The sequence below is a fragment of the Synchiropus splendidus genome, chromosome 2 (genome assembly GCF_027744825.2).
Source record: "Synchiropus splendidus isolate RoL2022-P1 chromosome 2, RoL_Sspl_1.0, whole genome shotgun sequence".
Taxonomy (NCBI): Eukaryota; Metazoa; Chordata; class Actinopteri; order Syngnathiformes; family Callionymidae; genus Synchiropus; species Synchiropus splendidus.
Window position 1 is genome coordinate 15,658,243 of NC_071335.1, and position 26,378 is coordinate 15,684,620.

General features: G+C 43.5%; 2 protein-coding genes across 3 annotated transcripts; both read left to right on the plus strand.

Annotated features, from left to right (window-relative positions):
* The first annotated feature begins 512 nt into the window (after positions 1-512).
* Positions 513-8,810, plus strand: LOC128754882 (long-chain fatty acid transport protein 1-like). Of its 2 annotated transcripts, XM_053857835.1 has the most exons (14): positions 513-626; positions 690-867; positions 934-1,072; positions 2,193-2,448; positions 2,609-2,776; positions 3,826-3,895; positions 3,981-4,072; positions 4,202-4,311; positions 4,379-4,588; positions 6,270-6,396; positions 6,469-6,606; positions 6,700-6,864; positions 6,924-7,070; positions 7,324-8,810. In XM_053857835.1, the coding sequence occupies exons 2-14, from the start codon at positions 698-700 to the stop codon at positions 7,479-7,481; spliced, it is 1,950 nt and encodes a 649-aa protein (XP_053713810.1). In that variant the 5' UTR covers positions 513-626; positions 690-697; the 3' UTR covers positions 7,482-8,810. The 2 variants fall into 2 exon arrangements, with proteins under 2 accessions (XP_053713810.1, XP_053713811.1); XM_053857836.1 differs by lacking the exon at positions 3,981-4,072 and adding an exon at positions 2,864-2,919 and having other exon boundaries at positions 541-867.
* A 2,415-nt stretch (positions 8,811-11,225) lies between these two features.
* Positions 11,226-25,921, plus strand: LOC128753945 (procollagen galactosyltransferase 1-like). The gene is made up of 12 exons (XM_053856186.1): positions 11,226-11,492; positions 16,194-16,304; positions 16,392-16,509; positions 18,610-18,744; positions 19,185-19,389; positions 20,249-20,368; positions 20,912-20,988; positions 21,068-21,174; positions 22,604-22,736; positions 23,055-23,182; positions 24,158-24,364; positions 24,436-25,921. Exons 1-12 carry the CDS (start codon positions 11,275-11,277, stop codon positions 24,704-24,706), a joined length of 1,830 nt encoding a protein of 609 aa, XP_053712161.1. The 5' UTR covers positions 11,226-11,274; the 3' UTR covers positions 24,707-25,921.
* Positions 25,922-26,378: the final 457 nt, after the last annotated feature.

The window sequence follows — 26,378 nt, forward strand, 5'->3', positions numbered from 1 at the left end:
CCTGACACAGAGTTGAAGTGCTTTATCACACACACACACACACACCAGAGACGGATGCTCTGTATCAGATGCACAGATATTGACCGGCCGATATATTCATGTGTATTTCCTGCTGCTCACACATTTAAAGTTGTAGATAAACTTAAATACCTCTTTGTAATACTAGTGAATACCGATAACATAACTTCGTCGTCGTAGGTCGTCTTCATGGATGGTGTTTCAAAAGCAGGTAAAAAAAAAAGACATGTTCAGGTCCTACTGGAAGGAACTGTTCTATGGAAGAGAACATTTTCTGCATGGAGTTTGTGTGTTCTTCACTGTGTCATTCGCTTGTATCATCTGCAAACTACTTCGTTTATCCCCTGTTTATTCTCTACCTTTAATGTCTGGCTTGTTTGTGCCATGTGAGTTTATAAATCAAGGTGTATCATACTGATCTGTGTTCTTTCCTGTCGGGGAAATGAGCCGCATTCTTGTTGACGAAGCAGTCGCTGCTCCGACGTGCAGCGGCTCTTCTGGTATTTCACCTCTGAGCCTCAGTTTTGTCTGGGCTTCATGTTGCAACACCAGCAGCCAGCTTGTGACAGTTTTTCAGGTGTATTTTTCTGTGCGCCCTTCTCAAGGAGGTAAGTCTATTCCTTCCTTTTCATGGCACGCTGCTTTCAAAGTCACCGCCTCTATCCTGTCAGATGCCACCATGCTCTGTAGAACTGCTGTCCCCGTGTGTCTCTGTGTTTTGGGGGCTGGATGGCTTCTCCCGGTGCCCTGGCTCCTCAGCCTGGTGGTCGCACTTGCTCTTTCTGTGACGCTGACAGATTTCTGGAAGTGTATCCGTGTCGCTGTGTGCACCATCAAAAGAGACCTGCAGTGAGTATTCAGGTGACAATGTGGCATCAGTGGCATCTTCTCACACACTCTTCCTCTGCTGCAAAGGTGTCTGGTGGTTATTCTTCGTGTGAAGTACCACATTCACCAGCATACACGCAACGGGGCCACCATTCCTTCCCTGTTTGCTCAAACCGTGAATTCAAATCCAGACAAGCCAGCGTTGATCTACGAGTCCTCAGGAGAGGTGAAGTCAACACAGCATCCAAACACACTAAGATGCTTCATACTGAGCTGATTATATCATTTAAATCCAGTTTAAAATATTTATCCCAGATCTGGTTTCAGGTTGAATTGAGATGCATACTCTATGTATTTATATGCAATGGCTTCGGTTTGTTTTGAGAAGTGGATGAGACGATGATTAGAATGGATTGTACTTTAGATTAGGCTGCTATAAAAGCACCTGTGACACATTACATGTTTTTAGTGTAATATCACTATGTATTTTTTTACTGTAAATACATTTAGCTTTTCCTATGGACCCTTCTTCAGTCAGACTTTTTGTCCATTTCAGGCCACCGTAGATCAAGCAACTAGTGCTACTTGCTTGACTTGACCAGCAGGATATAAAGGAAGGTTTTCTGTCTTTTACCTGTGTATGTCCATGTCATACCTCCGTTTTACCTTCGCTGCTTCTCATCATTTCTTTCTCACTCAGGTGACGCGCTGACTGATTCACGTATCTCGGCTGTGTGCCGATGGTGCATTTACGAGTATCGGAATTTTCTATACTACTGAAGAGAAAATGCATTTGCACTCAGTGCATCTCCATAAATCACTATAGTTTTTTTTTTTTTTTTTTTTTTTAAGCGGTTTCTTTTAGTACTGTCACCACCTTGATTTTTAAAGTTTTGTCTCAAATATAATCTAACATTAAATAATTCTCACAACATTCAATGTTTTATTTTGACAAGCATTTTTATTAGGGACAGAATTGTTTTTTCTAATTACATAAAAATAATTGAGACAAATAATATAGATGAATCGAGCGTAAACTTTTTGTCGCAAGTAGCATTTTATGAATCTTGTCAGTGTCTTTTCTTGGTTGTTACTGGTTTTATACCGTTTTATTTTGGAATTAAACACTTCTTACATGTCATTATACTATGTTGACGGTTTGTATTACGCTTTATTATGTTGGTCAGCGAAGTCTGAGACCATGATTCTCAGCAGGAAAACTTTTTCTGATTAAAACTTTGTGATGAAGAAAGACCAGGCAGTTGGATCATGTCAGCAAATTCTGTTCACTGTTCACTGAGGAAACAAGCCTTAGACCTTTTAATAGAACTTCTTGGTTCCTCCAGGTCTGGACCTTCAGGGAGCTGCAGGAGAGATGTCATACTGTAGCACATTGGGCTCTGGCACAGGGATGGGCGGAGGGAGACGTTGTGGCCTTGTATTTGGAGAGTCGCCCTCTTGTGGTGGCCTTGTGGCTGGGTCTGGCCATGGTCGGGGTGGAGGCTGCGCTCATCAACTACAACCTTCGAAGGCAATCGCTGCACCACTGCGTCACTGTGTCTGGGGCTCGGGCCATTGTGTTTGAAGCCAAGCTCTCAGAAGGTGAAGAGACTTTTTTTGTATTTATCTCTCTCTCTTCCTCTCTCTCTCTCTCTCTCTCTCTCTCTCTCTCTCTCTATATATATATATATATATATATATATATATATATATATATATATATATATATATATACTAAGCAGTTCATTTTTGATGTTGCCAGCTGTGGTCGAGGTGAGAAGCTGCCTACCTCAAGACATGCTTCTGTTCAGCACTGGAGAATTAGGAGACGATGACACGCTCTGTAGCCTCCAGGCTCAAAACCTGGACCTGCTGCTGACCTGCTCCCCCAAACATCCACCCAAACACACATCGCACAAGGCGTTCAACGGTGAGTCTGTGTGGGTGAGTGTGTGGACGCATCAGTAGACACACTTATTTGTTTTCACTTGTCATTCTTCACTCTCTTCTCCACAAGTCGTTGCATGTGCGGAGGATGTAGAAAGAAATGTAACATGGAGCGGGGAGACGGAGGTGCATACCACACTTGTGAAACACAGGCCTGTTGGGGGTTTAGCTTCAGTGATCTGGTATAGGAAAATGTGACACAACTGGGAACATACACAGGATTTCAATACATCTCAGGATTGGTGCACATCGGTGTTTCATCTCCAGCAGGGGCCATAAACTCAACTGATCTGAGTGCTGAGTCAATACTGTGAAATGTATGTGTCACACATGTGATTGATGTTTATTGAGAATGCATATTTGGCCCTGGGCTGCCCCCAAAAGCACATGATAAATTACTACAGGCCTGGGCATTGGTGTGTTTGTTAAGAAATTTAGGGGCCACACTGAATACTGAAGTTGCAAGCTGTCTGTCTAGAAGGGATTCAAAAATATTGTCCTCAAGGCCTTTTGTTGCCCGCAGACCAAGAGTTTAACACGGCAGGCTTTGCTAAAGGGCTCTATAGTGTTATTATGTCAAAATGTTACATTCATTTTTTGTTATGAAATAGAACATGACTAACCATCAAAATAGGAGAGATTAAATTTTAAAAATAAAAAATTGAATTTACTGAATATTGTGATCACGATAGAAACTTGAACCTGACAACAGAAAACAACAACGCATGACCAGGGGCCTGGTGTCCTTCTGAGGCTTCCGTAGTTGAGAGCTGTTACGGGAGGACCTCAATACATTAAAAAGTATGGTACGTTTTTCACAAGAAAAAAGAAAAAAACATCATCAAAAATTACAAACTGTAGCTCGAAAAATAACCCAAAGAGCAAATGAATTACTTGATGCAGCAGGAAACAAGACTTCGCATCTGCAGCATCTGCACATCAAATTGTTGCTAAGCCAAATAGCATGGCTCAAACTGTCTTGAGCACACTGAACCTAATACATGCTCCTCTCGTCTCTCCTCCATCGAACAGATAGGGTTTTTTATATTTACACTTCCGGCACAACAGGGATGCCGAAAGCAGCCGTGGTGGTTCACAGTCGGTGAGTGAATACGGATCACGCTACTCACGTGTGATGACATTGTGTTGATCTCTTCATGTCTTCACGCATATCGTTCTTGTTCTAGTTATTACCGAATTGCTGCGTTCGGTTTCTGGTCCTTTGGTTTGAAACGTAATGACATCATCTACGACTGTCTTCCTCTGTATCATTCCGCAGGTGGGTGCAAAAGAAATAAATAAATAAGATAAGACAAAATAAATGTGAATTTTATTTGATGATTATTTTTGTTCCTTATGCTTAAACATGAGTGTGTAAGATGAGGTGTCCAAACCAAATCATTCGCAGGCAGCATCATGGGTGTGGGTCAGTGCTTGCTGTTTGGCGCTACTGTTGTCATCAGGAGGAAGTTCTCAGCCAGTCGCTTCTGGCAGGACTGTGTAACCTACAACTGCACCGTGAGTGGAAATGTGTTATTTTGTGGCAACACAGAAAGAAAACCTCACGCTTGTGGTGTGCGCCCAGGTGATCCAGTACATCGGAGAGATCTGTCGGTACCTGCTCGCTCAGCCACAGTGTCCGTCAGAGCAGCGACACCGTGTTCGTGTCGCCCTTGGAAACGGCCTTCGCCCAGCAGTGTGGGGAGAGTTTGTGCAGAGATTCAGAATATCACAGATTGGGGAATTCTACGGCGCCACTGAGTGTAACTGCAGTCTCATCAACATAGATGGAAAGGTTTGTTTACTGGGTATAACTGTTTCATTTCAGTTTATCACAGTGGGTACGTGGGTCACTCATATTTTCTTCTCTTTGTAAAACTCCCCCTAGTTGTTACTGTCTCACCTCTTGTCTCTGCATTGGTGCACCTTTATTCACAAAAGCATTTTAAAGCTACTCATAAACTATTCATACAGTTATGTTACTTTATTAGTTATTAAACATGTCCAAAGACCTCTATACTACAGTAGTTTCAAAAGTTCCCGATTGTTCAACGGCTCTGGTAGTCGCCTTGTTTGTGTTTAGAAAAGTAAATTTCTCAGAAATGGATGAACATTGTTCTTTCACACCACAGCAGCGTTTTTCAACCGGGGTGCCGCGGCACACTAGTGTGCCGTGAGAGAGTATCAGGTGAGCCTGATGCGACTTTAACTTGACCACACACAGAACCATGGAGGGAGCGAACCTTGTCGGACCCGCGATGCCAAAGACTGTCTGCACCCCAGAGCTAACAGAGCTAACAGAGCTAACAGAGCTAACGGCTAACGTGACGTCAAAACTTTATTGATACTCATGGACTGTCAAAGTTTGCTTTGTGGTTTAGAAGTTGGTGAAAAACTAAATGCACAACAAAATAAAATTGTTTTGTGTTATGAAGCAAGTTCAGGCAAAGAATGGATTTGTCTGGAAACTCAAAACTACAATAACATCATGCAAAACTGAAGTGATAAAATCTGTTAAATAAATAAATAAATCATGATATATTTTGCCATATTGCCCATCCCTTTCTGGACACATTTGAAACAAATAGATTTTCAGCAATTTGTTTCTGCAACAAACAGCATGGCAAAATAACAACGAGTGTCAGTAGCTACAGTTTTTCACAGATAAATAGGGATTTTCTATAGGACTTTAAGCACAGGTGCGCTTTGGCTGAGGTTCTGTGGTGGTGTGACCCGGGATTTTTTCAATGAACCAGGGGTGCCATGGCTTGAAAAAGGTTGAAAAACACTGCACTACAGTATATGATTCGGTGATGTTTCATCTTGCTAACACTGTAAACCGTATAACACGGAAGTGTATTATACAGCCCCTTTAAAAACTACACCACACATTTTTTTGGTTTCATGTCCACTATGACTCTTACTACTGTTTCCATTAACTTGAGTGTGTTTTATGTGTTGAAATGACCTGTACTTGTTGGGGTGCAATGCTGCCACAGGTGGAGGACTTCAAGGATGTTGTGATCTTGTTTGTGAGTAAAGAAAAGGGGCAGTGTGAGGCGGACAGGCTGATGGCTGCTGCTTCACCAGTCAGGAGAATGGTTCACCCAGAGAGAAGAGAGAACTAACCCAAGAGGCAAAGCTCTCGCATTGTTCTCTGACCTGTGGTCCACTCCAGGTAGTGACTGAAAGAAGATTATGGAGTTCTCAAATATAGGATGAGAAGCTGGACCATCTCCCAGTTAAATCACCTCTCCCCTGAATTGAGATAAGACAGGCATTGTTGTGGTCTCAGTCCATCCATTTGGGAGGAGCCCCCACGACATTATGTATTCTGAATGGACAAGCCAGGAATGGAAACTACCCCAGGAGAAACTGTTGTTACAGAAAATGTTGTTATAGTTAATATGTGAATTGTTATCAAACATATTACATATTATTATACAAAAGTCTCCTGTCTATGTTCCATTCTCAAGGTCGGTGCTTGCGGTTTCGTCAGTCGCATTCTTCCCGGTTTCTACCCGGTCAGGTTGGTCAGGATGCAGGAAGAGAGCGGGGAGTTGCTCAGAGATGCTCAGGGTCTCTGCGTCCCATGTCAGCCTGGTAACCACCTGCACTGTTAGACAGAAACCAGCGTTGCTGTACTCCCTCCACTGACCGTCTGACCGTTTTTAGGGGAGCCAGGAATGTTAATGGGACGCATCCACCCCGGTGACCCACTGAGGAGGTTTGATGGCTACGCGGACCCGACATCCACCAGTGGAAAAGTAGCTCACGACGTCTTCCAGATGGGAGACGCTGCTTACATGTCAGGTGAGAGTCACACACAGTCAAGCATGACCTGAGTCTTAACTCCCAGCGTGTACACTTAAAAATCTCTTATCCTCTGTATCTTCTGCCTCACAGGTGACATCTTGGTGATGGACGATTATGGCTACATGTATTTCAGGGACCGCAGCGGCGACACGTTCCGCTGGCGAGGAGAGAATGTCTCCACCGCGGAGGTGGAGGGAGTCCTAAGTGGACTGCTGGGACATGCTGATGTGGCTGTTTATGGAGTTCCAGTCCCAGGTCGGACGGGTGGTTGGGATGATGTGCAGTGTTTTCACGCTTGTTTGGGATCCCGCCAGGTGTGGAGGGGAAGGCAGGAATGGCAGCCATCGCTCAGGCAGGCGATCAGCTGGACCTTGATGCCTTTCTGAGCGATGTCCAGAAGGCTCTGGCCTCATTTGCACGTCCAGTCTTTCTGCGAACAGTGACATCAGTCGATACCACAGGTGAGACTCGAGAACGGGACCTGTGACTGAAGTGACTCGAGTTTTACAGTTTTCCGTGTGTAATAAAATGGTACTTCATGAAGATGACTGAATATAACTGAATCCATTTGCACATTAACATTGTTAGAATTTCATCTTTCAATCCATGTTGGTTATTTATCTTTTCATTTGCTTGAATGAACCACAACATTTCTGCATTTCCGTCATGATGGAGACAGCTTTGATCACAGCGATTCATTCCTTCTCCTGCCAGGGACCTTCAAGATCCAGAAGACCCGAATGCAGAGAGAAGGCTTCAAACCGCAGACCTCCACCGACGTGATCTATTTTCTGAACAGTCGCTCTGGTCGATATGAAGTGGTGACTGATGAGCTATATGATGAAATTGTAAATGGACACATGTTTTTATGATGCCAGGTGTAATATAGCGCGACATGTGCGCGACATTTTTCCTTGTAATTGTGTTGTGAAATTGAAGCTTCAAATCTTCATGTGGATCAGTTTATTACTGACTGAGGAGCTGGTGATGTTCGTACCTCAGTTAGTTTGTGCATGTGAGGGTTCTAGGGTTTTTCCTGATGATTTTATTGATACTCCAGACAAAAATAAAATGAGTGACAATACAATGAGTCTTGCAGCATTAGGTGGTCAAATTCAGTTGCATTGTGAAATTATAAACCATCACATCAGAAATGGTCAGGTGTCACGCAGCCTCTGTCTGCCATTGGGACTCGTATGCAGTGTGAAATAAACCTGTCCTCACCAAAGCTTTTGAGCGACCCAAAGCAGCACGACAAAATGACTGACAGTTGCATGTTGACTTGAAGCCTTCAAGAGACACAGATGTGTTCCCGCTTGTCCCTACTGTCCTCAGGATACGCAATAGATTGACCGCTTTTCTTTAAGGCGTCGGCCTCCATCCAGTATAACCACACTTAAAAGTTGTTGTTTTTTTTTGACTACTTTCATTTGATGTTGCAGGCAAATTAATGATGTTTGTATATGTTGGCTGTGACATAAAAATGTTAGCAGTTCTTTAAAGTCTTCAAGTGATTTGTTTGTACTATTTCAATTTGTCCTGCTTAAACATGCATTTTTGTATACAGTTATGTTGACTTTATAGTGTCTGTCTTCCTATGCAATATTATTTTCAGGTAAAAACAAAAAATTATAAAAAGTACTATTTTTATTTTATTTTTATTTTTATTTTTATTTTGAAACCTGGACCTTGCTGTTCTTTCTTTCATGAAACTTTCTTGAAACATCAGTTTATCACACTCTATTGCTCTACTTCATGACATATGACAATGTGAACAGATTTGTCCACCAATTTCCAATGTATTAGTGACATAACTTCAATTCAATCATTGTAAATTGAAGGCATACATTTCCCTCCACACTGGTGGTGCCTTCGGGTCGAACCGAATTAAGAGTGAATGACAGATGAATGTCTACAGATCAACTGCTATTGGTGAAGCTGCTCAGCCATGCTTGATTTTCTTTTTCAAATCCTCTTCACTGCTTTAAAGTGTGATTTGATTTATGATTACTCATAAATCATTTGGGCGCTCGGTGCCCTGAAGAGCTGCTTCATTCCACCACTTGAGGCAGTGAATGTCCCTTTTCCCTGCACTGAAGGAGACTGGTGAACTATTGGTACCATGCAGGCAGCTGAAGCATTAGTATCTTGGTTAGCTCTGACCAGGGGTCACCAACATGGGAGACCAAGGCAGTAGCCTATGGGCCGTGAAAAAAATAAAAATAAAAGAATAATTAAATTTTTCATGTAATAACCATATTATTATGTTGGATTTTTTTCTTTTTTTGCTACACAATTGCTAATTATTGCGAAAAAAAAGTATGAGAGAGGAATATCATTTATCATCCATTGTTTGTCATTTCAGAAGTGTGTGCAGTGCACAGTGCCCTTGGAGAAGCTCACGGTTGCTAAAAGGTAGGTGACCTCTGGCCTAGACCAGTTTAGGTGCTCGAGAGGAAGAGTCGGCAAAATGTCATGCAATTGAATCCGACATCAAAACCCAGTTGATTAAGAGAATAAATATTTCTGCAAATGATTCATTCATTCCCTCGACTGACACAGTTGAACAGCTGGTTCCGGGTCGTGCCAGCGGACATGAGTCACTTTGTAACTAAAGGACTGCATCACCATAAACAGAAGAATTCTGCACCACCAAACACGAGGTTTAGCACTTGAAATGACATCTACCCATCATTCAGTCAGTCATGTGTCGGTCAGACACATTTTTGTCCCCCCATTTTTGGCATTTCTGAAAATTTAAAAAAAAATGCTAATTTTTAAGTAAATACATTAATACATTTAAACGGATCCAAATATGCACTGAGGCCAACAAATGCTTCAGGACTCCAAAAAAATCTGTTCCTGTCAGTCCCTCTGCCCTTGACATGCTGGTTTGGCTCGTAACTGTCACTATGAGGCAGTAAATGTTTCAGTCCGAGCTGCAGCCGACATCAACCCTCGGTATATAACGTGTGCCAACACATCACAGGTATGCTAAAGCTCAGCCCCTCTCTCTCTGCCGCGGTTCCCTGCTGAACATCGATTCTGTCGATGTCTCAAAGACGATTCTAGGACAAGTGTATTTTGATTTGTTCCTAGATGCGCACTCACTGACACTGCCCTGGAATTACCCCGGAGCCTTCCAAATTGAAATTGCTGTAGCTTTTTTTATCCAATGCATCACACCTTTTATTGGCCCCTGCAGGACAAGCTGTAACATCGGTGTGTCAATTTATTTTCCTGCAGAACAATACGTAGCTTCTCATAGGAAATACTGCTCTGTGAGGGGTATGATTATAAAGATCCGTGAGAGGAAACTGGAGGGTGATGCTGCCAGGTAACAGAGGGTTTGGCTTCTCTTTTTTAGAGGGGAATTTTTGATAAGTAAGTCACAGATATGTGCATAACCACTAGTGAATGTTAATCCATCTACATTCTTGGGGGAACCAGGTACTGCAGATCTCTCAGCTGTATGGAGCGTCTACATGCTGCTGCGACTGAGCAGTGAGCGAGACACACTGTCCTACTGACTGTCTCTGGCACCATGCATCCTCACACACCTTTCCATAATCATTCTAGCTTAGACATTCACGCATCAAAACAAGATATTCACAGTTTATTTAGGCCTTTTTTGTCTCCAGAAGTTGAATTTTAAGGCGCAAAGATGAAAGTTGAAATTATATTTGTGTAATACAACAGTAATTACATGAAATAAGACTTTGTCTTTGTAGCTGACAAAAGTTTCACCCCACACAAAGACACCCGACCACCAACAAACACTGAAAAGCCCTAAAGCGTTTTCCCATTTGTCTGCACAAGTCACTCACTCTGTGGTGCTTTTCACTTTTTTACGATCTGTACCAGTCTTGCCTAAGGCTCCAGCTATTTCCTGCACCAAGGCAGCTCGCTTTTGTCAGGAATATTTTTCTAAACCCCTGAAATTTGAGTCTGAAAGTGCAACATTGTAACCAGGTGGATCAATTCAAAGATCAAAGGCAGGTCACCACCTCATATTTTAACTTGACATTATTCTTGAACAATGTGAAGAGACAAGGTTTTTTTTAACATTTATTTTCATTAAAAATATTAAATTGTGTTTTATTTCATGAAATTTCCCTGTACTTTCATTGACAGCATCTACAGCCCTACACTCACAACATTGCATGCAAATTTGTTTTCCGCGGTGAACTGAAATTGAAAGCGCTTAGGAATAAAAAGAATGGCTAAGATAAGGACAGATGTCTAAATGAAGAACGTTGGAAAGTGAGATGAGCTCTAATGTGATGACAGCCCTGCAGGCCTCAGATCACAAGGACACGCCCCTGCCGCTTCCTCTCGGCTGCAGCTGGAGCTTTCCTTAAAGGGGAGGACATCATACCGATGCATTACTTGGCAGAATGCGCAGAACAAAGCAGATGCTTAGATTCTTCCACATGTATTACTACATTTTCATACATTAAGATAGTTGGCCGCATTTTTAATCAATTAATATCGGGATATCCGCGATGGCCTTTGGGAAGTTCGCAGCGCCAATGCACGCGCAATAGAAGATCCCTTTAATGCAGCCAGCGTCGCCATGTCGCTTCTGTCGGCATAACACAACAGCCGGACCAGGTTTGTTCATCCTTCTGCGCGCCGCGTCACCAACTCGTGTCTCTCCCTGCCATGCTCCGGGCCACAGCGCTGCTGCCTGCCCTGCTGTTGGTCCTCCTGCTGGCTTGCAGCCGGGGATATTTCCCCGAGGAGCGCTGGAGCCCCGAGTCTCCCCTCCTCGCTCCCAGGGTCGTCCTTGCGCTGCTCTGCCGCAACTCCGCGCACTCGTTACCGCTGGTCCTCGGAGCCATCGACCGCCTCAACTACCCGAAGGACCGCGTCTCGCTGTGGTATGTGTCTATGAAGTCATTGAAATGTCTACTTAAATTGTCTGAAAGTGTGGCTGATCTGCCTCAAAACTGTTATTGCGGCATTTAATTTATCTGAACAACTGAGCTACTGAGGTGTGGAGCTGGTCAGACCTGACAAACGTACACATTACATATGTTATGTGTATTAATTTCATACACATGAGCCACTGCAGCTGCTTTGACAAGTGGTGATGAAAAGTTCCATTCAGTCTCCTCTGCTTAGCTCCTCCGTTTCTCCCCTTCCCCTCCCTCTTTTCACTCCTCCCGCCTTCCCTGACTGGTGCTCCAGTTCCACCAACTTTCTACCGCTGACTAACAGCCCCCGGATGCTGCGTCTCGTCCTGAGCAGGTCCAGTTCCAGCCGAGCCCTTTAGAGAGGCACTTGATCTGTCTAAAGAACATCTGCTGCCACAGTTTGTTTTAAACGCTGTTGAAGCAGTTTGGTAATATGCCTTTAGGGGTCTGTTGCTTAACCATATATAAAACACAATTCTAACTTTATTTAAAGCGCTGGTTACTGATGATAAGATGTGTTGGATGGATTATAATTATGGATGTCTGATAATGTGTCCCAACCGATATTATTATTCGCCCGATATTAGCATGTGACTATTAGTGTTGGTTTCAGGATTTTCCCCAATAAAGAAAACTAATACAGTGGTACCTCGGTTTTCGAACGTCTCGAACAAAAAATTCGAGATTTTTTTGCTTCGGATTTCGAACGAAAATCCAGAACTCGAACACCCCCGAAAAAAGCCGGAAAAAACATAACGTGCACAGACCGATCAGCTGACCCACAACGCGCTTTGTTATTGTGGATAACGGTATGCAGACGTGTCCCATTTACTGTCTGTTTTTTCTTCATATTGAGGTGTGAAACCTTTCCTGTCTCCGCACTGGACCGTGGTAGAGTGTCACAGGGTAGCTGCTCGCTCTCCACACCTCCGAGGCTGGAGCGCTCACTCCAGGGTTTGATGTCCTGTTGTGGGCTGGAGCTGGGACAGGGATGAGGCGAGTCTGGGACAGAGCGTGACTTGGTTTATGACTTTGTCACAGCCAAACTGCACAGAAGCGCACATTCAGAGCTGGACACGCACCGGGCACCTCTTCACTTCTGGAGAGACCTCACTCACTCGGCAACCCCTCCCACATGCAGCGGCCACACACATAGACGAACAGCGCACCTGCAGCAGACACTCTACATTTATTCCTACAAAAGACTGTTTTAAGGCTTGGAACGCATTGTTTCTTTTTCCATTCATTGTAATGGGAAAAATCGATTCAGATTTCTCGAACGGCCGTCTGGAATGGATTGTGGTCAAGAACCGAGGTACCACCGTACCTTCATCTGAGCTTAACAGTTGAGGTCAGCGTTTTTTTAAATGACAAACGTTGCATAACATGTGAGGTGCCATCACTCTCAACAATAAACAGTGATTTGAAATGAGCCTGAACAATTCCCATGATGCTCTGCAGCCCATTCAACCAGTCACAGTGGTTGATCATGATAATATGGATAATTACAGGCTTCCTGTCGCCAAGCTATTGTCCTCCTCACATCAGACCAATTAGATTACTTCATAATATGTAATACATAAAGTGTAATTCCATCAGTCTGATGGGACAGTTATGCTGACTGCATGATGTGCATTCAGAATGTCGCCCATACTCTTGATACTGGCCCCGTTTTAAAAACTTGTTCAGAAGTGATGTTACCTTCTAAAGACTGTGTAATATGGATTCATGCAACTGTTGCAATGCATCCTGCTATGTAGTGAAGAAATGTGGAGTCATGTTTGTTATATTATTCAACAAAAGTAGCTTAGGTTAAATGAAGTTTTATCTTTTTATTCAGTATTTTTCAGCAGTTTAAAGATGCTTTGTGTATCGTATCTCAGCCACTACATTGCAGCCTCTGTTTCAGAACCGGCTGCTGAGAGAAAAACAATAACAAACAAGGTTGGAAGGTCGTTGTGACCGGGTCATTTAGAAGTAGATCACAAGCTGAAATGTTTTTTGTGTAACTTGTTGATGTAGTGTTTTTACTTGTAACATACAGTACGTGTGTTTAATAAGAGCATTACAATAGCAATTATTAATGTCTTATCTTCATGTGATGTGGCCTGAAGTAGGGCCGATACCGATATTTGGTGGCTTAGGGTCATCGAAAACTGCTATTAGGCCGATATTCTGGGCACTGGGATGAAGAAAATGACACTGTGGTGATCAGTTCATCAGTTCCGGTGAGTTGGGTTGGAGTTCAGGCTTATATCAGATGAGCTGAATGACAAGGATGGTAAGGAGCAGGTATTCACCAGCACTGTGGAGGACAATAACTCGTCGTGTTATAAAGTGATGAAAAAAAGGACATCTCCTGAGGCACAGAGGTGTGAGACTGCACAGCAGGGGGGGAATCAGACTCAGGCCACCCGAGACAAAATCCGTGTGAAAAGCCCCTGGGTCAGTATTATGTTAATGGAGAATGTGTTTACTTGGAAACGGTCCCCAGGTTAATGGGCCATTAATGCAAATGCCGATCGTAGCCCAGGTGGCAGTGGGGGTGAGTCAGACTGCCACACTGAACAGGTGTGAGGGACCTGTCATGCTCAGTTGACAAGTTGATCTGGGGAGGGTGTTCAGTGCCAGACTATTTCCTTAACACACAAACGAACATCGGCTGGGCCGATAATGGACCGATAAGTGCAAAATAGTATTGCAAATGACGTCTATATCTGCATATGAGATATTGCTAAAATGTGAAAATAAGAAACAAATAAAATTATTTTGTCGTTTGAATGCGTTTCGATACAAAGGGGGAACGCTAAAATATCACTTTTCCAGATTGTACAGAGTACCGTGAAGCCATCTTTTATGTATTTAATGTAGTCCTGGCAAAGATCTGTGTCATTAATATACTCACACTTAGAGTGTTTTTCTATACAGTTATGAAGAGAAAGTCTCACCAGTTGGTACCTGCTGCTTGACAGGTGATGATGAAGTACCTGGCTCAGACCCGCATAGCTATGGATGAACTTCTCTGCAGGGACTTGCAGAAATCTATATCAAAAACCCCAGATAAATCCTTGCTGTCTCCTGCTTGGATTTCATATCCTTTAGGCTCAGTTCCATAACTGGTATTCAAGCAATGCAGAGTATTTAATAAATCACTTTTACAGTCCTCTATGGTGCATTTAAACGTCACCGTTTTTTCTCCAACTGTTGCTGTGATAGGCAGAGTCACAGACCTTTGGGATGTAGGTGTTGACATGGCGGCGCAGTGTGAAAACACATCATGCAGGTGAAAGACCATCATTTGCAGCGCGTTGGGTGTCACTCTGGACACGATGCGCTGTAAATCAAGTTCTCTGGCAGATTCACATTCCTTCCCCGTCTGGTTCTCTGCCCACGGATTTGTTGTCATAACACAGACGGCTGACATTTGCTCCCCCTCCTCTCTTCTTTTGTCACGGTGTCACAGAGGGCAGTGATCTGCTTGATCAAGAGTCAAAAAGGGGGTGAACGTCGTACAGTTCAAGCAAGTCTTTCAATGAACAGCGTTAATCCCATAAAGACACTGAGTCTTAAGAAAAAGTATGTCAGCACCGTTTTCGAAGATAGACACTGATTCCTGTGTTAATCCAAGGCTCAACATGTATCAAGTTTGTCAGCAAATATTGCAACATTATTACATCTCAATAAAACCGCCATCAAGTGGGTGGCTGAATTATCAGTCTGCACCAGTCTTGCCTGTTGTATTACAGACATCTCAGCTTTGAAGTACTGGTATTTCAATACAGCTTGAAATAGATTGTTGAAGGCTTTGAAGCTGCTTGTGGTGCCTTTGTAAGGATGAGTGTTGATCAAGGCCAATATATATATATATATATATATATATATATATATATATATATATATATATATAAAATATATATATATATATATAACATTATATAGAGATTTATTGTTTAAGTTTCAAAGTTAAACGCAAGTCAAGATCTTTGAACAATATTTTGACATTTCGCTCTTGCTTTGTCATCTTATTCCCTGTATAAATGATCATCTCAATAGCAACTTGACCAAAATCGCAGCCTGTTGGGCGGCTCATTTGGTGAAAGAGCCGAGGGTTGGCCAGACCTGCTATAAATGATAATAATAATATACAAATTAGTAGACACACAAAATAATGACAAGTTTAAAATGAAAAGAGTTCATGATAGGTGGCACAGTGGAGCAGCCTTCGTCGTGGCACTCTGGTTTCCTCTCACAGACTGATAAAACGCGTTGAAAAACAATTCTAAATTGTGCGTATGAATTGTTGGTGTCAGTTGATTTGACGGAGAAACCGCTCACACAAGTGCATATCACATTCCTTAAGGCAGTTTTAATGACTGTGAAAAGTTCAGAGGACTTTATTAATGGGACTCACTTATTTCATCAACACTCTACAGCTGGCGACTAAATTAATTTTGCACATCACTTGGAGTTGAAAGAAGCCATGTCTCCTTGGAAATCCTTTGAGATGTAAAACATGAACATGCCGTTGTTCACTACATTCAGTCCTGTCGGATTCCTCCCTTTTTCAATATGATTTTGTAACAATAATCGCATATGATTATTATATCCACAATCATGATAGTAATGCTATGGCTCATTAGAATGCTGTTCCTTTATGTACCGCAGGGTGGCGACAGATCACAACGTGGACAACACAACAGCTATCCTGAGAGAGTGGCTCATCCAGGTGCAGAACTACTATCACTATGTGGAATGGAGACCTTCAGACGAACCCAGGTGAGACGTCTGTTGGTCATGAGTGTAATGAGCACCTTTCTTTGCTTGTTAAAAATGTTTCGAACAAAGTCTCTTTGTTAATCCCAGTGCCTTCGAAGATGAGCATGGACCGAAGCACTGGAATACTCTGCGCTACGAACACGTAATGAAGCTTCGTCAGGCGGCGCTGGACACAGCGCGGGAGATCTGGGCTGACTACTTTTTGGTATGTTGCTATTGTTCAGCATCTCAACGAGGAGTCCTGCTGAAAGGTCATCTGTATAGTTTGTGTGCATCCAAGCTCCTCCTGACTTGGTAAACATTGAATCATAAACAGTCACAAGCCTTGAATACAGATCTCTGTCTCGCCTGCATGGAAAAACAAGAAAAAGGGAAGAATTTCTGTCTCAGATTTGCTGAAAACAAAAGAAACTGCTCTGCAGAACATATTTATTTGTGAATCAAATGAATTTTCAAATTCATCTTTTTGAAGTGAAGTCTATGATTTGGTCGTGCTGTAAGGCGTCTCACTAAGCCACTGCTCAGTGGTGTTTTTGTTTTAACAGTTAGTGAAACACATATACACACACACACACATATGTATATATATAGAGTCATTAACTCAAAGAAGGTCACTGAGTGATCCACCCTCTTCCAAATTCAAACTAGACATTGCTGTTTATGCATAAACAGCTTGTGAATGCACTGTGCATGACCAGTGTTTGTTTGCTATCTGTTATCGGAACCGTAGCAGATAGCGAAAAAATGGGCACACCGTGAGAATCCTGAGGCTTTTGTCTGTAACTGAGCCAAATTTCATGTGTCTACAGTCTATGGTTTGGCCAGGATGGCAAGTTGAAAATGAGTTACTTCGCCACGATTTCCGAGCAGCAGCCAGTGAGCTCCAATGCATTTTCAATGGAGCCAGATGTCGCGGTTGTCGCACATTTTCGACTCTCGCCGAAATTCTGAAAGTGCATCTGTAATTCTGAGTACATTTTACCAGAGAGGACAAGTTTGACGACAAAACTGGAGATTTTCATGCTTCAGTGCCCCTCTGTTTGGCCACAATCGCAGTATAGAAAATGCAAAACTTTTTTTTCCTCCTCTGCTCCACTCCAACCAGCTTAATTGCCCACTCTTGCTTTTCGATTTTTGCCAAATCTCTGGTGCTTTGAGCCCGATTTTGAGCAAACAATATGACTTGGCTCTGATCTTTTTTTAGGACGTCAGCGGACGAGTGCGGCTGCGTTATGAGCTTTTCGCTGAGTTCGGGAGAGCTGCGAGCCGTTGAAGTCGAGGCAAATTTCTGATGTGGTGAATCCAGTTCCCATTTATTTTCGATGGGAAACATTGGTCACAAAACTCGGAATTCTGGCACCGAGGTCAGAGAAAAGTAACAGTGGGCGATTCCCGGTTGGGCCACACATTTTGGCAAAAGCAATATCAAAAGCTCTGGGAGGAGTGGAAGGCGCTCAGAAGAACAATATCGTGAATGAGCCTCTGGAATGAGCAGGATTGATCCCCTGAATAAAAGAGGACGACGAAAGGCAGGTTTAAATATGTATCTGTTAAAAACATAACTCCTTCGAGCAGTTCTTTTTGTTTTAGGATCGGCAGCTTCATGCCGCTGTTGTAGCATTCCTCAAAGTCCAATGAATAACTTCATCATTGTTGAAGTGGTGAAGCTCTTGAAGAAATTATCACCGTTTTATATTTCCAACAGCAGCGATGCTCAGTGTTGCCTCATCATTTTAGAAGCTGATTCAAGGACCCAGAGCTTATTTGTGCTTTTGAATGTAAAAAACCTGGTAATGAAGGCGCGTTTTAGTGCTTGTGTGAATCATTTTTTTGAATGGATTCTTCAAGTGTGTGTTCACGCATGCGTGGCTATGCAAAGTGAATCCTCTTGTTCAGTGCCTCTTCTCAGAATGCAGTCAGGGTGACGGCTTTTTAAAATGGCAAAGTAGTTTCCTACTCATAAATACCTCCAGTGTATGACAATGCCGAATCGTTATGCCACTTGAAATTGGGTTTTCTAAAATGATTACAGGTTGAGACTTTGTTTTGAGAGTTGTGATTGAAGCGCAGCATTTACCTTGAACAGGCGGCATAACCAGCTCCATCTGAAGGCGGCAGGAATGATTAAAGATTCAAGCGGAGACATGGCTGAAACAGATCAGCGTATTCCCCGCTGTCATTGATCAAACCGCGCAGCGGGAGTCTGTTCAATTCCAGAGAGTTCCGGGTGACATTTTGTGTGTTCCTGCGTGTGAACGTCTCTGAGATGCGCGTCGATATGATGCCCTTTTCCTCGTCTCTGCAGGTGGTCGACTGTGACAACCTTCTCACCGACCCGGATGTGCTGTGGAAGCTCATGAGCGTAAACAAGACAGTGGTCGCCCCAATGTTGGAGTCCAGAGCGGCCTACTCCAACTTCTGGTGTGGCATGACCTCTCAGGTAGCATCAGTGGTGTACTGTATGAAGTACAGTCAACCAGTGAATGAAATAATATTCCCTTCTCTACAACGTGAAAGCTTTAATAAGGTTCCTCACAGCTGTGTCCCCTGTGCTTCACATGTTTCCACACACAGACTTCACCATATAGAGAGTGGAATGTGTGTCAAACCCATGTTTGGCAGCAGTGAACCCACTGTCCGGGATTGCCCCCCGCCCCCCAGCTTAGGCTTGTCAGAGATAAGCTGCAGAGGATGAGTAGATTTTCGAGTCCATGATGGATAATATATCACATCCGCTTCGCATCCATCTGAAAAAAATACTCCTGCCTTGTATTTTTTCCCAAAAAACAGTCAAGTCTGCCACGGCCTTCGGTCACTTGTAGCCTCGATGCTGTGCAGGAATAAGTTGTAAAAAAAGCTGTGTTTGTTTATGCTGCTCAGGGTTATTACAGACGGACGCCCGCCTACATGCCTATCCGAAAACTGGAGCGTCGAGGCTGCTTCGCTGTCCCCATGGTGCACTCCACCTACCTGGTGGACCTGAGGAAGGAGGCGTCTCGTCGACTGGCTTTTTACCCTCCGCATCCCGAGTATAGCTGGGCCCTGGATGATGTCATCGTTTTTGCCTACTCCGCACGCATGGCAGGTCAGATTCCAGATATATATATATATATATATAACGAGGAAGTAAAGACGTCGCCACCAAAACGTGGCGCAAAGGAAACACTGAAGGACGGTCTAACTAATGGGGATAACCAAAAACACACTCAGTTAAACTCACGAGGCCCAAACAAAGAAAGGCACTCAGTGGTGGAAGACTCAAACACACACGCTAGGAAGAAAAAGCCAACAAAGAGAAAACAAGACATGAATAGAAAAACTCTCACACAAGCACAAACGCTGATAGAATAGGATGGAAGATAAAGTAAGAAGAAACCAAAGAAGCGGCAGACAAGGCACACACTATCGTAAGTTAACTTTACCGAGGACCTGGAACAACCATCTGGTGTAGAAATTAGCGAGCTTGAACGGATGAGTTCCAGCTGCGCTGCTGTGACGTTGGAGGAAACAAAGGAAACGGAAACAACAGACAGGGAAACAGGGAATAAAAAAATACAGTAAAAGCACACAAAAACCGAAACATTTTATTTAAATTAAAGCGCTCAAAATGTGCCCGCTTGTCTGAAGTTCTGACACCACAGCTGGTCTCAGCTGCTTCTTAAAATCAGGGCCGATTCAGCCAATGAAATTAGGGCCTGCACGTCATGTGACTGCAACACTTAGCATTAGCATCTGACCAGTGATCCAGCATTGATAGCTCTCTTCTGACCATTTCGAGGTTGGAAACGACAAAGCAAGTCTTCTATTAACTAGTTCTTTTCCCTTTTTTCATTTAATTCTGTGACTGTCCACCTTAAATGTAGCATTCTGAGTAGTCTCAGTACCACTAGATTTTTTTATTTACTCTTGCTGGTGTTAATTTTGGTGTTTTCTTTTGTCTTCAGATGTGCAGATGTATGTTTGCAATAAGGAAACATATGGCTATTTGCCTGTGCCGGTGAGAGCCCAGGCATCGCTGCAGGATGAGGCAGAGAGCTTCTTGCACACACAGTTGGAAGTCATGGGTGAGTCTCCTGAGCGTCTCTGTCTACATCTGAATGGTTCGTCTTCAAAAAGTTCAACAATTGACAATATCGCAAGAGTCTTTTTATATATGTTTTACTCAGCATATTATAGTAAAATGTGTTCATCTTGATTCTTGAGTCTTTTCTGTCCACACCAATCCTGTCTGTTCCTGGTCTCTTCTGCATCCAGTATGTGCAGCTCTCCATGTGTTTGAACCATGTGGCCTCCAACTTCAAGCCTCTTCATATGAGCTGTCCCTTTGTTCTGCTCATTTGGCTGGAATATACATGTTACGCAGTTAAGAAATTGATGAAAAAAAAAGTAGTCTGGGTTCCGGCTGCATCAGTTACTGCAGGAGATACTTTATTTTACCGAGAATTAAATTTTAATTTCAATATTCATTTTGCATTGTTTTTAATGTCATTCAAAGACTTCCTAAGAATCGTAGTGGGAGTGAAACGGTTAGTTTACAGTCCGTTTGGCGCAACATGTGCCTGGCGCATTATGCATTCCCTTTGTAACGGCACGTTTCTCTTTGAAAGTGAAAAACCCTCCACTGGAGCCCTCTGGCTTCGTGTCTCCTTCACCGAAGCAGCCTGACAAGATGGGCTTTGATGAGGTACAGTCTTGTGCTCGCTCGTAAACTCACTCTCAGTTACTGCTGATATGTGTGTAAGAGTTGTTTTTTCCCCTCCAAGATATTTATGATCAATCTGGCGCGGAGATCCGACCGGCGCGAGCGGATGCTGAGGACTCTGTACGAGCAGGAGCTCAGCTGTAAGGTTGTTGCTGCAGTGGATGGCAAGTACGTTTCTCATTCTCTGCTTCTTATGTGACTGAATGATTTATCGCTGCACGGCGCCCGTGAAGGAGATTGATGAGCAGAGGAAGTTCAGGGGCCGAGGAAGAGTCACTATATATAATGTCATTAAAAGACTCCCTCAGCCACGTAATTCATCTCTGGGATGCTCAGTGGTTGCTCATGTGAGCTGGTCATCTCCCTCCATCCTCCTTAGAATTTTGTACCACGTATTGTTTGCTAAATCATCTTATTTACACGCACATGATGGTAGCTGAAGTTGCCATACACTCAAGATTCTCAAGAGGTGATGTTTCAGAGGGCAATGGACGGATGGTGGCCTCGGAAACCCAGAAGATGTGATCTTTGCAACTACCTCTTCAGGAGTGACCTCTACGTCCAGCAGGAGGCACCAAGAGGCAACAACAAATGCTTTACCCCTAGGCTCTGCTTAACTTTAAATCTGCCCAAACTTAAAATGTCCAGTAACATACAACCATGCAAACCTCCCATTAGACTCACCTGCTACATATAAAACAAATAAGCCGTCTGAAATTCTGTCTTCATCCAAAATGGTTCTTCCTATGGTGCATATGACATATCATCCTCTCATTATTCATGTAGCCAACTGGTTCCCACTCTCCCTCCTACTTGGTACTTTCAATGGCACACTACTGTCAGTCAGTGCAGCTACCTCACTATTTTGTTGTCAAAAATGTTATGTAAGCTTATTTATTGCTTGCAAATAACCCGTAAGCTAGATGAAAGGTTTCCATAACCATTTCAGTCACAAAGAAGGCAAGCCATCCAAAATATGAAAAATATGTATGCATAGGATTTACATCCACGGCTCCACAAATGTGCACAAATCTTTACGACTAACTTTATTTATTGATTTTTAAAGAAGCTGCGTTGTGTATTTGTGGTCGGTCCTAATAACGGTCATAAGAATGCAGTGTCTTGCCGTTACTAAATTCAGTTAATCTGTTTTTGTCAGCCAAAAATGCCTTGGATTTGTTAGCAGAAAACATTTGGCAATGCAGGCCATCACTGAAAGTCAGTTGAAAGCTACTTATAGTGAAGCTTGTATTACGCTGCAATAGCTGGAACATGACAGACCTGAATGTGTCAAGAAGACAGTGTTTTTTTTCTGTGAACAATCGGCTCAGACGGTATCAGTGGCATCTCAGGTGAATCCCAGTGAATTTGTGTGGGCCACAGTGAAATAATGGGGATGAGAGCATCAGAACTGTGTGGCCAATATTCTCCTGTGAAGAATGGAATTACAAAGAACAGTAGACTCTGTGCTCATGTGGCTGTGATCCTCAGTTGTTGGCTTGTCCTTGAAGCACCATTGTTATGAGGCTGATGGCTGCAGTTGCAAAGCCGCTCGTGTCGTTCGTATAAGTTTCAATGATCTCTCTCTTGGATTCAGGGCGCTGAACACCAGCGACATTGAGTCGATGGGGATCAAGATGCTGCCCGATTACAAAGACCCGTATCATGGTCGGCCCCTGACCAAAGGTGAACTGGGCTGTTTCCTGTCCCACTACAACATCTGGAAAGAGGTGAGGTGAAGGCAAATGGTTGCCATGTAGAAGTGCGATCAGCAGTCAACTTCCACGTGTTCCCCTCATTTGCCAGCCATCTGTGGGCAACATTTGCTTCTCACGGACGCGGCGTGTGAACTCGGGGGAAAATAAAAAGCAGCTTGTTGGGAATAATTAGGATGCTTTCTTCATGTTTGAATAAACGCGCAAGCCTCGCATGAAATAAGCTTGTTTTTCTGTCTCGGCTCCAGAGTGGCTCAGTAGAACAACGCCCGAAACATCATATAGGAGCCTGGTTTTATGTTAATACAATTGCTAAGTCTTCTGATTCCATAGATTGTGGATCGAGGGCTCCAAAGGTCCCTGGTCATCGAGGACGACCTTCGCTTCGAGGTGTTCTTCAAGCGACGTCTGCAGGCGCTGCTGCAGGAGGTGACGAGGCACAAGCTGGACTGGGATCTGATGTGAGTGTTGCCCCAATGAGCGTCGAGAAAGCAGCGTGTAGTAAACAGAGTGGATTATTGTGCTTCCACAGTCAAATTCTCCCATCTGTCAAATACAATTTCACACATGCAGCCAGGCTCAGACTGTGGGGAGAAAATGCTCAGACGGAGGCAGACAATCCATTTCATTATTCATGTAAGCGTCGACGGAAGAAACATCTGAGGAGATTCAGATTCTATGGGTCCAACTCTTGTTTGATTATACGACCTATATTAATCTGAAATGATCATCAGATTTCAGACGCACAAGTCTTAGTTATATCTGATCAAATAAAAGATATTAATGCAGAAAAAATCTATTTTTTGTGACACATTTTCCAAAAGGTTTTGACTGACGCTGATGCTAACGCTTGACTAGCACTTGTTTTCACATTGTTCTTCTCGACGCCCTGTGTGTGATATTTGTGTCGCTCCTTTGACATCATTTTAAATTGGCTATTATAAGTGGTGATGGGCGGAGGATGTATAATGAAGCACTATTGCACGTTATAAACTCTGAAAATTGGGGCTTACACCAATAAAAAGACACACCCATAATGCACTGCAACAGTACCAAGATCCATATTTATCTAAAATTCAATGAGGGATGTTACTTAAATTGTAGTTTTTATTTTAGGTGTTTTGTTTTTGGCTTTACACCTCTGCTGTGGCTCAATGTACTGGGCAAATTCTGCAACCAAACAAGGTCACTGTTTTTTTTTTTATGCGTCACTATGCCCCTAGTCTGCAGGTCAGTGCCCACAGTGCTGACCCTACAGTATGTGACACACCAGAGATGAAAACTCTGGTCAACTCACGCCTCCACTCTGAGTCAATAACCAATAAGTTTGGAGCTAAAGAAGCCTCTGGGTGCCGACTCCTGTTTAGTGGCTGTTGTCTCTCCCGATCCATATCCACAGTAGCTTTAATGATGACCTCCAATTCCTGTTTACACAGATATATCGGGAGGAAGCGAATGCAGGTGGAGCATCCAGAGAAGTCTGTGCCAAACCTTCACAATCTAGTGGAAGCCGACTATTCCTACTGGACTTTAGGATACATGATGTCATTACAAGGGGCAGAGAAACTCCTCCGAGCCCAACCGTTGACTAAGATGCTGCCCGTGGATGAGTTCCTCCCCGTGATGTACGATAAACATCCAGTGTGAGTCGTAAGGCTTCTGTTTCCCCCCGGTCTCCTCGCCTCATCTGACCCCATCTGTTCTCGCTCCGCAGTTCAGAGTACATGGAACACTTTGAGCACCGCGACCTGCGCGCGTTTTCTGCAGAGCCGCTCCTGGTGTATCCGACCCATTACACAGGAGACCCGGGCTACATCAGTGACACCGAAACATCTGTTGTCTGGGACAATGAGACGGTCACGACAGACTGGGACCGAGCCAAGTCGAGGAAGAGCCAGGAGCAGGAGGAGCTGAGCTTCGAGGCTCAGAACTCTGACGTGCTGCAGTCAGAGTTGGAGAACTGGAGCGCGAGGGATGAGCTGTGAAACTCTGCAGCCAGTGGGGATAGTTTGGGGGCGACGGAACAAAGCTGTGATCATCAGAAAGGTGGATGTTGGAGTTAGGAAGATGCTGGTGCTGATGAGGGAACAAGTCTTCCCTCTGAACATTTCTCTCCTGCTGGACGCAGAGGTCACTCCTGAGGAGGTAGTTGCAGCATCCGTTTATTTATTACAACTTAATGAAAGAGTCGCTTCATCAAACGAGTTCAGCAAAGTGATTTGACTAGCTTTAAATTAGACCTCAGCAAAGTATCCCCCCAGGATCAAACCACAGGTCCGTAAGTGAAGAGCAGTTCTTCTTCTGTGCTGCTCGACGTGTAGGTGATCGACTGCTAATCACCTGACTCACCTTCCTGTTCACAAATAGAGGCTTCAGGGAGTTTCAGTCCTTGTTTTGCAGCCCGTCTCCACAACCTGACTCTGTAATTAGAAATAAGGCGTCAGGTGAAAGAGTGTTGAGCGGAGGCGGCGCTGCGGGGTCGTGGGCGAGTTGAGCGACAGCTGACTCAAGTGTCTGAAAACAGGCTGGTTAATGAGTCAGGCCCAACATGAAGAAAAGGCATCTGAATGGAGGATGAATCATGATTTAATCCTGCGCTTTTCTTCCTGAGATCTTTCCGTGTGGAGCAGCGTGAGGTTTCCGCTGATGGAAGTCATGCGGCCTCCGCCCCCTGATGCTGCTGCCGAACCCGCTCTTATATTCATCACTTTTGAAAGGCAGTGATGGAATCCTTAACATCAGAGGGAGGCGGTCATAATCATGTGGATTTCTTTGTCTGTAACGCCTGGTTTAAAAAGTGGGTCAACTTTGTCATCCCATTTTGGGAATTTCCCAATTACAAAAACTGCTTCAACAGAATGTCTATATCACGTATGAAAAGAAAAAAAAAAACCAATTTAAATGAGGATATTTTATGTTCAACCCGGCGTTGTCACCTATAATGATCATCTTCTTTTTTCATTCTCTGTGTGAGTTGACTAGAGCTAGGTTCGGTTCTGGAATACCATCAACGCCTGCAGTGTTTTTTTAACCAGTCAGTATTTGCACTCTGACAGTGATGTGAATCTGTTATTTTAACCAACCAAAGTTGCGATAAAGGGAAGTGAACCGCCTCAACTTTAAACACCGAGGTGGATGACCCAGTTACTGTTATAGCTTTTAAGCATTTTTTTAGCCTTTAAATCGTTCCCATCGTCATGTATTGGTCTGATATTCGTTGAAAATACCTTTTAGCTTTGTGTGTTTCTTCATTTTGTTTATTTTGAACAAAAAGAAGAATAAAACATAAAAAAAGAAACTGGTTGTGTTGTGCTTGCATTTATATGTGTCCTCATTTATATCAATGTACTGCACTGGTTTCGATCTTTGCATGTGCATCTTGAATCAAGATGCAAAGCGAGTTCCATCTTTGAATCCGCGGCGGTGTTTTGACATTTAAGCATCATGCATAACGCAGAGTGCTCTCCGACTGGAACTGCTGCCTTCTCCAGCAGTCGTGTTGCTGCACATCTCGCCACTCGGTCGAGACGTTCCCTTTAATTGGAGGCGGCTGCTGTTCTGCTCCGCCGTCTGTGTGTGTGTCTATCACTTCATATCTCTGGAAGAAATCTTTTGTTGAAGGTGCTTGAGAACCAAAACAAATATTGATGAAGGTGT

Coding starts and splice junctions, on each gene's coding strand:
- LOC128754882 (XM_053857835.1), top strand. CDS start 698: ATGCTCTGTAGAACTGCTGTCCCCGTGTGTCTCTGTGTTTTGGGGGCT. Junction 868..933: donor ACCATCAAAAGAGACCTGCA/GTGAGTATTCAG, acceptor TCTGCTGCAAAG/GTGTCTGGTGGTTATTCTTC. Junction 7,071..7,323: donor GACATCAGTCGATACCACAG/GTGAGACTCGAG, acceptor TTCTCCTGCCAG/GGACCTTCAAGATCCAGAAG.
- LOC128753945 (XM_053856186.1), top strand. CDS start 11,275: ATGCTCCGGGCCACAGCGCTGCTGCCTGCCCTGCTGTTGGTCCTCCTG. Junction 16,510..18,609: donor TCTGGGCTGACTACTTTTTG/GTATGTTGCTAT, acceptor TCGTCTCTGCAG/GTGGTCGACTGTGACAACCT. Junction 21,175..22,603: donor GTTGCTGCAGTGGATGGCAA/GTACGTTTCTCA, acceptor TCTTGGATTCAG/GGCGCTGAACACCAGCGACA.